The 12,837-nt window shown below is 39.5% G+C and overlaps 1 protein-coding gene across 2 annotated transcripts in view; it reads right to left on the bottom strand.

Moving 5' to 3' along the window:
* Window positions 1-12,837, bottom strand: part of bcar3 (BCAR3 adaptor protein, NSP family member) — a 62,218-nt gene that overhangs the window by 25,848 nt on the left and 23,533 nt on the right. For both annotated transcript variants that reach the window (XM_028587435.1, XM_028587434.1), the window contains exon 4: window positions 5,851-5,893. In XM_028587435.1, the coding sequence (XP_028443236.1) occupies window positions 5,851-5,893 (43 nt within the window). The remainder of the gene's footprint in view (window positions 1-5,850; window positions 5,894-12,837) is intronic.

Raw genomic sequence — 12,837 nt, 5'->3', positions numbered from 1 at the left:
ATGGTAAAAGTGTATTAAGTATGTAGTTTTATTGAACAGTGGAGCTGAGACGAGAGAAATGGCTGAACCAAAGAAAATTATGTATACCTCCTACGTGGTTCCTCTGTCTTAACAATAATTGATTTTATTGGCCACTTAAGGCCAGTGGAAACAAGTTGTGAATACAACACTGACGTGTCATCACCTGAACAAACAGTTATCATTCATTTGGAGTCATGTTTGTGGCCTCCTGGCAAGTGTAAGTCCAATATAAACTCTCATTATAGCTGTGTTTGTGGTCTCTAGTAACTCCTGAGGGAAGTATCTGTCTCTTTAGCTTCTAAATGCTCCACTATGTTCATCAGCTATCCTTTAACCGTGTCTGCTGTTTGGTGCTGTAGTGTGCAGTGGGTTTTTAGAGTTTTTTCTCTGAAACTGTGGCTGAAAAAAGACGCTATGAGAGCGGTGAGTAGGGCTGTGCGATACGGCCAAATTCTTCTATCCCAATATAGCTCATTTTATATCTCTGTAACAATATATATCGCAATATTGTTTTTTTTCTGGTAATTCAATAAATAAATTGCATATATGAAATAACCACATGGTAAAGCCCATTTTTGTATACTCCTGTGTGAAATAAATACTTAACAAAAAAATGAAAAGTACTGAGTATTTTTTCATTTTATGCGGAACTTTAGTACAAAATGAACATAACGTGCAAGGATCAGAACGTAAAGCGTCTAATGAAGTAAATACTAACGCAGTTCGGCTTCTGGTTTTTCAACATTTTCGTCATGAAAAAAGATATAGAAAAATATGGCAAGGTATGATGAGCAGAATGATTTATTTTTCACTATTTTTTGTACAAAAACATTTGTTTTACCTTGTTTTCTTACAGTCTTCATACTATGCTATTAAAATCAAGTGCATATTCTATACGTAGGGGCTTTACATCATCTGATTTCCTGACATATTTCATAGTCAATTAATGGTATGACTGTGACCTTAGTGACATTCATATTGATTTGTGCACTGACTCAGGCACTGCCTGAGCCCTCGCAACATCAAGTTTTTTCTTTTTTTTTCAGCATCTGAAAACTTGATGAACCATTTGGTTTGAACAGGTTCAAACTGTCTTTTTTCTCCATACAGTAAATGTCAATGCTGTGTGTGGTTAAACTATTTAAACCATAACTGGGAATGCATATTCTATTTAGGTTGTGATAATAGTTTTACTAATTTTTCCTGCATTGCAGACATTGTAGCAATTAGATCCTAAAACTCAATCTGGGAATATAAACTGTACATTTCTCACCAAACTAAAGGACACAAGCATGTCAACGTTCTCTGTTTCAAACTAGTGAGTAACATGGTTTACATTGTTTTTCCTAATCCACAGGGTTTGGCCAAGATTAAACATTACTCATAATAACACAGAACGTAAAAAGAGTCACCTTTTTTGTCTGTTCTAAAGGGGGTTATACTGTATACATAATCATTTAAAAGACTTGTGGCAGTTCAGGAATTCTTACAAAAGGAAGTTTCTCTGTACTAATACTGAATTCAGGAGTATAAAAGCTCTAATTTTAAATTAAGGAAACTTTTTTGTTTGTTTGTCTAAATGCTAAAAGTACTGTGTGTGCTATGTATGATACACATGGATCTGACAAAAATTCCGCAAAAATGTAGGTTGTAACATGTTGACTGAGGACTTTTACTATTGATCTTTTAGTGTAAATAGGATTGCTGGCCAGCAGAATGTTCTGTTTATAGGCTGACAAACTGAAGGATTGATTGGCTGTGCAGCTTATTGACTGGCAGACTGACACACCCGCAGGCCGGTTAGTAGCTGAATAGTTGGCTAGCAGTGATAGCCTTGCTATTTGAACTCATGCCGGCCTGCTGACAGACTGGTATGATGATCCACATTGCTGTTTGGCTGACTTGACTCCTGATCCATTTACAGCTGTGGGGGCGAGTAGCAATTGGAAGGGGCTCACTGTCTAGTATATTGTAGTACCTTAATGTGACCACTAGAGTGTACCAGAGTGCATCTTTACCTTCATGCAGTCCTCTTTTACTGTATCTGTTTAAAAGGGCAGCAGATCAGATTCATTAATTCAGTAATTAATTGAATAAGTAAACACTTGAATTGGTGTTTTGATCACTAAATGTGTGTGTGTGTGTGTGTGTGTGTGTGTGTGTGTGTGTACTGTAAGCGGTTAAGTGTCATCCACTTTGAGAGTTGAAAGCTTTGCAATCTGAGACCACACACACACACACACACACACACACACACACACACACACACACACACACACACACACACACACACACACACACACACACACACACACACACACACACACACACACACACACACACACACAGAGCATTATTGTTTCTTAAAACTCTCATGAGGGTAGAGCAACTTGATGTTTTCAAGTCAAAGACAGAGTGGGAATAAAAGAGAAAGCGCAAAAGAAGGAGAGTACTTTGGAGAAGGCTGAGTTAAAGAGTTGTGGTCATGCTGAACCACAGAGGATCAACAGAGGGATAGACTCTTTCTTTCTTTCTTTCTTTCTTTCTTTCTTTCTTTCTTACGAGGAGAGAAACTGGCCTATAGTCAAACAAGAGAGGGAGATCTTTACACGATTTTTCTCCACAGACACTTCCTTCCCTGCTTACATCCATCCTACACACTTGTGCTGTACATAACTGATGGCCTGAACACACTAAACAATGCAAGGCTAATTGCACAGTCTTTGCACTTTTGACCTTTCCACAGGATATGGCACAGAGCATCTGCACTGTACTGCAGTCTGTGTGCGCATGGACATATGTGCATGTTTTCATCCACAGTGGAAATGCAAACACACCTGGAGTACCACAGCTGACAGCTACACTTTCACACATATTATACAATACCTGGGATACAGTAGCTTCATCTGCGGTCAACACACACACACTCTGTTGACACTTGCACGCAACCCTAATTTGACCAAAGAAATACACACAAGTTTGTGTGTGTGTGTGTGTGTGTGTGTGTGTTTGTGTGTTTGTGTGTGTGTGTGTATGGTTAGCTCCCACACGTTCTCGTGGGAAGGTATGAGTTTGCTTTTCAGACTGAGGTGTCAGCATCCAAACGTATGAGCCAATAGATGTAAGAAGTGATGGATGGGAAAGAGAGCAGAATGAATAGTTGGGGGGTTTGAGAAGACAGAACATAAAGATTTAAAGAGAGAAGAAATGGGGAAGCATTATCTCAGTATGTATGTGTAGTTAGGACTGCTTTACACTGATCTAGTTATGTATATTAGTTAAGACAATGGTTTTTAGGCCAAAATAAGATCACACAAGAGAGACAAGATCACATACAGTAGTTTAGCTTTACTTTGTTATTAAGAGGTGTATGGAGATGTTTGATATACAATGGGGAGGTTCAGAATGTCAAAAATTAAAAGGAAAATGTGATAATTTGCTGGGTTTCCACTGCTTTGACTGTACAAAAGATTTGAACTAATGTTGCATTACTCACCAAGGTAAGCCATTTCATGTCTTTAATTTGCCCTCACAAGGGAAAAAAGTAAAGTAAAGCTAGGTATCATTTAAAAATGTTAGGCATTAGAACGGAAACTGATTTTCTGCATAAATACAATAAAAGTGCCTTTTTTGAAGTTATGTTGCTGAGTATAAATGTGTTTCTCACAAGCCTTTAGAATCTGGTCTTCACTTCTAATTCAGAAAAAAGTTACAGTATGCCTCAATATGTAGCTGTTGTCTGAGAAGCTGTCAGTAACCAAAGGATTGATTATCTGATGTACACTGCTGTGAACTGGTTGTCTGGCTAAAATTCCGGCGCAAAACAAACCTAGGGGTTAATAACAGATATGTACCCACTCAATCGTTCTCTGGGACACATTTTCATGCTAATCGAACATGTTCGTAGCTTGAAACAAGCTAGCGTGGACCGCTGATTAGCTTACAACACTAGTACTCGGGGCACAAGGAAAGTAAAAACAAATCGCTATTTATACCACTAAAAAGGCTCAAAATATCACCACACTTCAACGGTAGCATAATGAGGGTCCCTAAATGTTAACTGAAGCATTGAGAAAATTGTAAGTGTACAGACAGTTTATTAAAAATATAGTTTAGAAAAACAGTAGCTTCCAAGACGGCGGCCGCCTGTATACGAGAAAGCGACTGTCTTTATAATCTATCTTGTCCTTAGTTCCATTGGGAACTACCGATATTTTAGATTTAATAAAAAGCTAAATATGTCGGATTTTCTTACAATAGGCACTGTTTAATGCTGTTGTTTTAACAAAAGAGTTAGGATAAATGCAGTATGAAATAACTAAATCATTATTTAAATCAGACAATGTCTGATTGAAGAATACATAAACAACAAGCATGTGGTGCCAACTTTCGGTACTTGACAGTGTGCGCTACTCAATGTTATGTGGAAACTCTTTGATTGTCGATGTGGAAACTCTTTGATCGTCGATATTCAAAAAGTATTTAGATGTGATACCCGGCCCAGCCTTCTTATTGTGTAAGTACTTTTTATTGTGTAAGTATTTAATGTGTAAGTATTTAAGTATTTAATGCCCCATGGATTTTCCCACACAATGACGCAGAATTTGTACAGGGTGAGTATAAGAAGAAAGGCAAAGACAGAAATAGAAACAGACAGTAAAGCACATCATATGTCAGCTAAATGATATTGGGATCAGTGAATGATCACCTCTCAGTCATCAGCTCTCTTTGACTGGGACTGGGACTCAGGTGGTGTGTGTATGTGTGAATATGATTTACAACAGTGTGGCAGCAAAAACATAAAATAGCAGACATATGATTTAGAGGAGTATTATCCTTGTAGGCCAGAGGCAACTGGATTAACTTCTGCTATGAGGCCTGCGGAAACAGCTGAATATCATTTTATATCCAGTTTTACTCAAATTACAGTCGCTGATGGTGATGGATTTGTTAAATTTTCTTCTACTAAATGCAAAGAAAAAAATTGCTTAGTTTAGAGTTGCAGTATTTTGACAATATAGTGGAATGTTGTTTTTAAAATAACTAGTAGTATTACTTATACTACAGAAAAGCGCAGACTTGCACCTACAACAATTTACGAATCAAATTTAACTTTTTGTTGCCGTGTTGCACATATGCATGCATAGGTCCTGTTTGTGCATGTGTGTGTGTATTCCAGGCCTGTGTGTAATGTGTGTTTTAAAAATATGCATGCAATAAAGTAGTCCTTCTTCTTTTCTTCTTCATGTTCTTCTTCTTCTTCTTCTTCTTCTTCCTTCTTCTTCTTCTTCTTCTTCTTCTTCTTCTTCTTCTTCTTCTTCTTCTTCTTCAACAGAGTTTAAAAATTCTTCTTTTCTTCTTCTTCTTCTTCTTCTTCTTCTTCTTCAATAAAGTTCTTCTGTCTTCTTCTTTCTTCTTCTTTCTTCTTCTTCTTCTTCTTCTTCTTCTTCTTCTTCTTCTTCTTCTTCTTCTTCTTCTTCTTCTTCTTCTTCTTCTTCTTCTTCTTCTTCTTCTTCTTCTTCTTCTTCTTCTTCTTCTTCTTCTTCTTCTTCTTCTTCTTGTGTGTGTATTTTATCTTTGTACAGTACAGCCAGTCCCAGAGATACTGCATATGCTCCATAAATGTGTGCAACTACTGAAAGTGAATCTAATGTGCTGTGTGAATCAGAGTGATAAGTGCAACATACTGTAAATCTGTCTTTCTGTATACAGTCCCACAAGCAAAAAAGCTACAAAAAGAATAGTGTTGGCAGGATTTAAACCCACCACAATCCAGGTAGCTGTTGCAGTTTTCTGTAAATAACAAACAAGCACATTTGTTGTTCCTACCTTTACATAGTCCACTGTGGCGTCCAGGCCGGCAGCAGGCTCCCTGGGAAACACAGACAAAGACATGGTCCTGTTCAGTGAACACATCTCTGCTACTGGACCCAAACTGCTCAGTGTTGATCTTTGGGTCCTCTCTACAGTTCCTATTGCGAATAAACTGCTGAGCTGGTTGTGTGAAGTCCAGGTGGGTCCCTGACTGGTGCTGATGCTGCTTCTTTAGAGATTTAAACACTGCTCAGCTCTTTTTAGGAGATGGTATAGTTCACTGGAGGTTTGCCACTCCAAATGGATGTCACTGGTCCAAACAAGTGTCCATATTAGCCATATGCTAGACCAAGAAGGTACAGCTGCACTATAAAGCTGGCGTACAGTTAACTGTAATGATGTCCCAAGTTCACTTTTTTTTCTGAAAGAAAGAAGTCGAGTGAAACCAAACCTCACACTGAAATGCTTTAAATCGGAGTCTCACTCTATCTCTGCCCCACACGCTGTCCGTCTCTCACTTTTCTTTCTCTCAGTCAGTGGTAAACATGTTCACTCACTGCCTGCCTGACTTGGCCTCCGTCCCTCCCTCCCTCTCTCACTCGCTCTCCTCCCCCACCATAACACACATCGCAGCCACACGCCTAGCTTTCAGAGTCCACTGACAAATTCACAGAAAGGTTAAAGCAAACAAATACAAACGGCAGCATTTTCTTTGATTCCTTCATTAATCCACGCAAGACGGCAATTTGACATTTTCTATCTGTTTCCATGACTCCCTCTAACTCCCGTTTCATTGGCTTTTCCTACACACTTTTGTTTAAAGGTCAGAATACATAGAAAACATTTTTGGGGACTGTATTTTGGCATTTTGTTTGTTTTGACCAGCAGTTTAAGATCCTCATATTGTGTTCCTTACAGAATATCTCCCTCTCCATCTTTGCCTTGAATATTGGTGCTTGAGTGTATAAATGTATCTCAGGGTCTCAGTGAAAGAGGTAATTAGCTCAAATCCCCCACTACGTTAGCAAGGTTGGTAGTTTAAAGCTCTTAAGCCTACACTGGTGTTCCCACGGGAATATCAGCACAGCCCATTACTTACCAAACCAAATATGTTTAGCTCTAAGCCCTCTCAGTTTAATACGGCCCCAAATAATGAATGGGATTTAGTTATGTAACTAAACAGAAGCCTCCATTCACAACAATGTATAGTCATTATTCACAATAGGTGGCGTGCTCAGGCCTCTCCATCCCCCTCAGGATCTTCTGCAGATTTCACTTTGCAGAGCCGAGGAAGCTCAGTATATGGCAACCGGTCCTGTTCCAGGTCTAAACATCCCTAATCCAACATATCCTGACATTCCCCCCTGGCTGAACAACTGTCTGATGGTGCCAGGAGCAAAAGACTGAGCATCAAGGGTGGGTGTTGCTTGTTTTGCTATTATATAGTATTGGCTTCTGTTGAAGTTTTTTTTCCGATCAATTATAGAGAGCTGAAGTGTTCTACAGACCACACTCGTTCAGACATATTCTATATTCTAAGCTAAGTAGATATCTGCTACTGGACTTACAAATATAGTGTGATCAATTCATTATTAGAGATTAATTTCATTATCAATTAATCAGTTCTTTCTTTTTTTTGTCTTTCTTGTCTTATTTTCAAGATCCTGACACTTGTTTCCAATGTAGTATCATGCAACTTGTATCATTTAAGTGGCATCCATATGAAAGGCTACATGTATACAGATGAGGCATTTGGATAGAAATATGCCATTGATTGGTGCATCAGTAAAATGCCCTAACTCCTGTGGGTGGTTTGCCTTTTAGTGATGAGTGACAGATGCTAATAGTTTAGCTGCTTAATATTTAACACTGCTGAAGATAAAGAAAACAATAAAGAGGAGGAGGAGGAGAATGAGGAAGAAGAACGCAGGAAGTTTCTGTGGTCACAAATCTAAACTAAAATCAGACATTCAGTTTGACATTGACCACCTTTACTGTAGTCATATGTGTTGCTTTGTTGGGGTCAGTGGTTGGATGGACCTCTGAGGTGGGTGAGATGAGAATCACCACAAGCCAGACAACACCCATATGAAGTCTCCTGGAGTTAAATGTGCTACGACTTAGGGAAATTCCCTCTTCTCCCCAGGGAGGTCAAAGGTCAGGCTCACAAACAGAGTGGCAGCCATGGAGCTGATGGTGATTCAGCGTGTTGAACCCAGGTGTCGTCAGGTGAAGGATGGTGTCTCCACACTGCATCTTGATGGATAATTTTTCACATCTTTATTCTTCCCTTATAATGTTTAGTAAGCCTGACTAGAGCACTAAAAGAAACTGAAGCAAAGTATGGTGAGAGTGAGATGGTCAGGCATTCCAGATTGACCACAGCTAACTTCGCCTTATTCTGCCCATATTGCTGAAACAGCATCAGACACTGGACTTTTCTGCTACTACGACCACAGAGCTGACCTGCAACACGGACAGAGACAAAGCTATGAAGACAGAAAGAGTGGAAGTGAGCTAGAGAACAAAAAAAAAAACAAGAGTAGGGAGGGCAGAAACAGGCAGCACTCGCCACAGTCTTTTTCTGGCTACTGTTGTTCTTTGTGCTTCACCACACAATACTCAGCACGACCACAACTGGCTTTAGTGAGTGACTCCTCCATATTTGTGTGTGTGGGAGAGTAAGAGAGAGAGAGAGAGAGAGAGAGAGAGAGAGAGAGAGAGAGAGAGAGAGAGAGAGAGAGAGAGAGAGAGAAACCGACAGACAGTGGGAGCAATAGAAACGGTTTTATGAGCAACATGCAGTGTCTGCAGGCAGCCTACAGAGGTCAGTGTGTTTTCATATTAAAGATCTACAGACTCAGTGCAAAGTTAGTATTTGTGTTTCCAATCCACACTATAAACTACTGTATATGCTATACACTAATCATATAATCGTATAAATAGTATATTGTTTTAGCAGGTTGGTATGCAACAATTAAAATGAATACATGAAATCAATGTACAGCACTGAATGTACAGTATAGTTCTAAAAAGGACATTATATAAGGCAAAAAGTAAAATTTAATTGTTTTATTGTTCTGTTTTCCAAGATGTTCCTAGAGTTTCTAGAGTCGTGCTCCCATTCCATAATAAATACAAATTCTACTACAAAGGGTTTTGAGTTTGTAGGGTGTCCACATCGCAAGTGTGACAAAATAAATACTCAACAAAGTTGAAGAGATTACTTAAAAAACTGACTAGAGGAGCTGCTCATAGCTGCAAACATATGAAACAAATTGTGAAACAGCTCCAGGAATACATTAGCACAAGAAAACAGCACTATTAAAGGTTGGGAGAAATACTTTGCTGATTGGGAGGTTTAAAGGTGCAGTATGTAAGACTTATAAAACTAACTTTCTGTCATATTTGCTGAAACTGACCCTATGTTTGAGTAGAACTACATGAAGCAGGTCAAAAAAAAAAAATCTGACTCCTCTGGCACCACCTGAAGTTAAGGTATACTTTACAAATTATTATATAGTAGATACGATATACAGTTAGTCTGTAGTTTGAAACTGGGACACGGCACAGGTGTATGCAGCTCAAGTGTTTCCTTTTTTGGGTTGCATTGTGGGACTGAACTGCACTCAAATCTAGTAAATTTGGTAAATTGGTGACATTTAACAATTTGCCACTTTTCAAGTTGGAACAACAAGCTACAAAGTCAAAACCCAGATGGAAGTGGTGTGTTGTAGAACATTTGGGACTCCTCAAGTAGTGCTTAGTAGCCTGGTTTCCAGTTGAGGACAAATCCGGTACCAATAACTTCACTACTGGTTTCCAATGCAAAGACAAAAATCTCTCCAGTGCTTATCTGATTGACATTTTCAAATATTTTACTTCAGCACTAATAGATTGTGTGCTTTAATAGAAAATCCATTTTGTTTATTAAATGTCTGGAGGCGAGTCACTGTTACCTCTCATACCTCTCCATCTCACATCCTCCTTTTTATTTGCAGCACTAAAGAACCCTACTGTTTTTCTCCCTCAGTTTGTCAGGGGTGTTAGTAGGGCAATAAAACATCAGGTATAAACATGTTAGTTTTTTTTTAGTTCATAAACATACTAAACTTCTGCTTTAAATAATCAGTTCAAGCTATCGGTCTGATTTGATCTAAAATATGTGAAGAGGTTAATCCAAACAAAATCAACAGATAACTGGGGAATTCAGAAGGGTTTTTATCTTCAGCTTATTTATGTTGATGAAAGGAAAAGTTCTCAAGTCAACAGTCTGTCACTGTCAATCTCTTCTCCAGCCCCTCGCATCTCTCTCTTTGCGCTACTCCCTTACACTCTTTCTTTCTGCTCTCTCCCTCTCCCTCCCCCTCCTCCTCTCCTGGTGGTCTGCTGAGCTGCCCACAGAGGTCAACGGAGAGACAAACTGACCAATCGGAAAGTAGTGCAACATAAGGTCAGGGGTCACAGGTCAGCCGACAGCTTGAGCAATGGAAAGTCAAGAGCGACTGGCCAGTGGTTTCATACCTTAGAGATATTCACTCCCTTATCTTTTTATAGAAAACTCAACTGAGACTCTTTTAAAAGTGAGCTGGGAGGAACGTTTGGAACTTTGCAATGCTACTGGTTAATTTAACAACATCAGAGAGTGTCTATTTACCATGTAAAATGTTGGATTTTCTTTCTTTACTAAATCACAATGTGCAGACAATCTTTACGGGTATTCTTTTGAAGAAGAAAAAAAAAAAGTAATGTTTGTAATGTTATGTAATGTTTTAATAATACTTAAAACTATGGGAAAACATTTTCTGAGATGTGCCGAGATGCAACTATCTAGTATTTTTATATGATTAAAGTTATATCTTGTGAAATTACAAAAAGTTAACAGACACACAAAACGTTTCACTTATGGCGCTTACCCACTGCTAGTACCAGCTGTACTCTACTCTACTCGGCTCGAACGCGGTGCCCCGTCCTCCATTTTCCATTGCAGATTTAGTACAGCCCAAGGGGGTAAGCTTCACTTCAGAACTCAAACCTCCTATGGCGCCATTTTGATGCTACAAAGAGATCACCTCCCGTTAGCATTCCACTGACTAGCATACATTTTGACGTCACTTTGACAGCGAATAACTTTACATCTGAAGCGTTTAAAGACTCTATTTGTCCATTGTTTATTTCTAAAGAAACACGACAATGTAGAAAAGGCTCCATTACCTTGGATCTCACATTATGGTTCCGTAGCAGACGTTTTTGTAAAAATAAGTAGTATAGTAGAGGAATTACCGTACAGTACAGGAGAAGCTTGCAGGCAGTTTCGACGTACGTTAGCTGTTTAGGTTTAATTACTAATAGCATGTTAGTGATCAATAATTAGCCTGTGCCTATGTTATCTTCTTACATATACCTACACTCCCTGTCTCTGCAAGATTGGGAATGATTGAGATTCCTCTTGGCACAGCTACCAGAAGACTTACAACTTTCAGACAGGTTGCTGACGTCACATTTACGTTGTCTCTCTCAGTTGGAGGCTGCGCAGTAAAGTAAGAGATCACCGGAAAATTGCTTCTAATAGCCTTCACTGGTCTCCGTCCAGAGCAATGGGCTCTGTTGGTCCATTTTATATATGTCAATGGTACAGCCTCATACCTGAGGCGAGCGTGGCTGGTTGTCATAGCGACGCCGCAGGAAACTGCCGTGACCTAACGCAACACACACACAGAACGTCGAAGGTGTGTTGTTTTTGACTCTCGGCATGTTGCCACAGCCAGAAGTCACATTTTGTTTCCAAAGAAGCTGGAGTCAGCAAAAAAAACACACCGCTGGCTAAACTATTTTAAAAATGCTGTCGCTAGCAATGATGACGCAGTGATTAGTGATGATTCTCTCCGACCAATCAGCAGTCTGCAGGTTTTCACGTCACCTTTTGGTATCGCCTCAGCTCGCTTGGAACCTCAACGGAAGTGATACTAAAAAAAGCGCCTGTTAGCTGGTACCAGGGACTTTTTTTCGTAATGGAAAACCAAAAAAGGTAAGTAGAGTCGAGGCGAGTCGGGCAGCTACCATGTAATGGAAAAAACGCCATTAGAGAGAAGTTTATCGTCAGTAAGTGAAACAAGCAAATCAAACAAAGAGATCAAATAACTATGGGCACAGTGATATTTATCTCTCATACCTGCTAATACATAATATGGGTCTCCTTTGTAGCAGTGAGGCCATTCATATGTTAATTCCACTATTAGCAAGTGCTGAGGTTTGATCTTCAGATAGCTTCACCCACCTGCCAAAAATCACGCAGCTCTAGAAAAATGTCTCCTTTTGTGGTGATGCGTTTTGATTACATTTAGTAAAGCTAGAAACACACTTGACTCTCGTCTTACTTTTGTGACATTTCAAAAGTAATAGGTATAATGACAAAATCAGAGAATGAGTGAGGGAATGATTCTGTTCATTATTTAGCCACCTGCACGGGTTGAATTTGACCTGGACAAATTGTCCTGCTGTATGTCAGCAGTGTATGAAATGTATCCAGCACAGACGCAGAAAAATGGAGAGAGAAGACAAAGAGTTCACAGAAATCTGTGATCTGTCCTGCCACGCCCTGACCTACAAAGGTAACCCAACTGCTGGGGGCTACACGCACGCACGCACCCAGCCACAGACACACACAAAGCTGGCTACATCAGATACAGTCTGTTGTAACTCTACACTAAAGATAGAAAGATGGGTTGACATGATGAGGGATGAGGTGTGTGTGTTGGTGTGTGATTTTCCCTCTGAAGTTGAGCTAACTGCTACACCCCCTCAGGGCTCTTCACGGACTCGCCTCTCTCCATCTAACCCCAAACTCTCTTTCTGAGGCCTCGCTCTGAAGAGGAACAGAAATGTTTTTTTCCTGCAGAGCATGGCAAGTCTCAGTTGATCAAAAGTGCCAAAAACACTGCTCAGAATTACAAATTATCCCTTTAAAGAAATACTACACCAAATATATATCTTTTGAGTATT

This window comes from Perca flavescens, chromosome 9 (genome assembly GCF_004354835.1).
Source record: "Perca flavescens isolate YP-PL-M2 chromosome 9, PFLA_1.0, whole genome shotgun sequence".
In the NCBI taxonomy this organism is placed as follows: Eukaryota; Metazoa; Chordata; class Actinopteri; order Perciformes; family Percidae; genus Perca; species Perca flavescens.
This window is presented reverse-complemented; position numbering and strand designations above follow the sequence as displayed.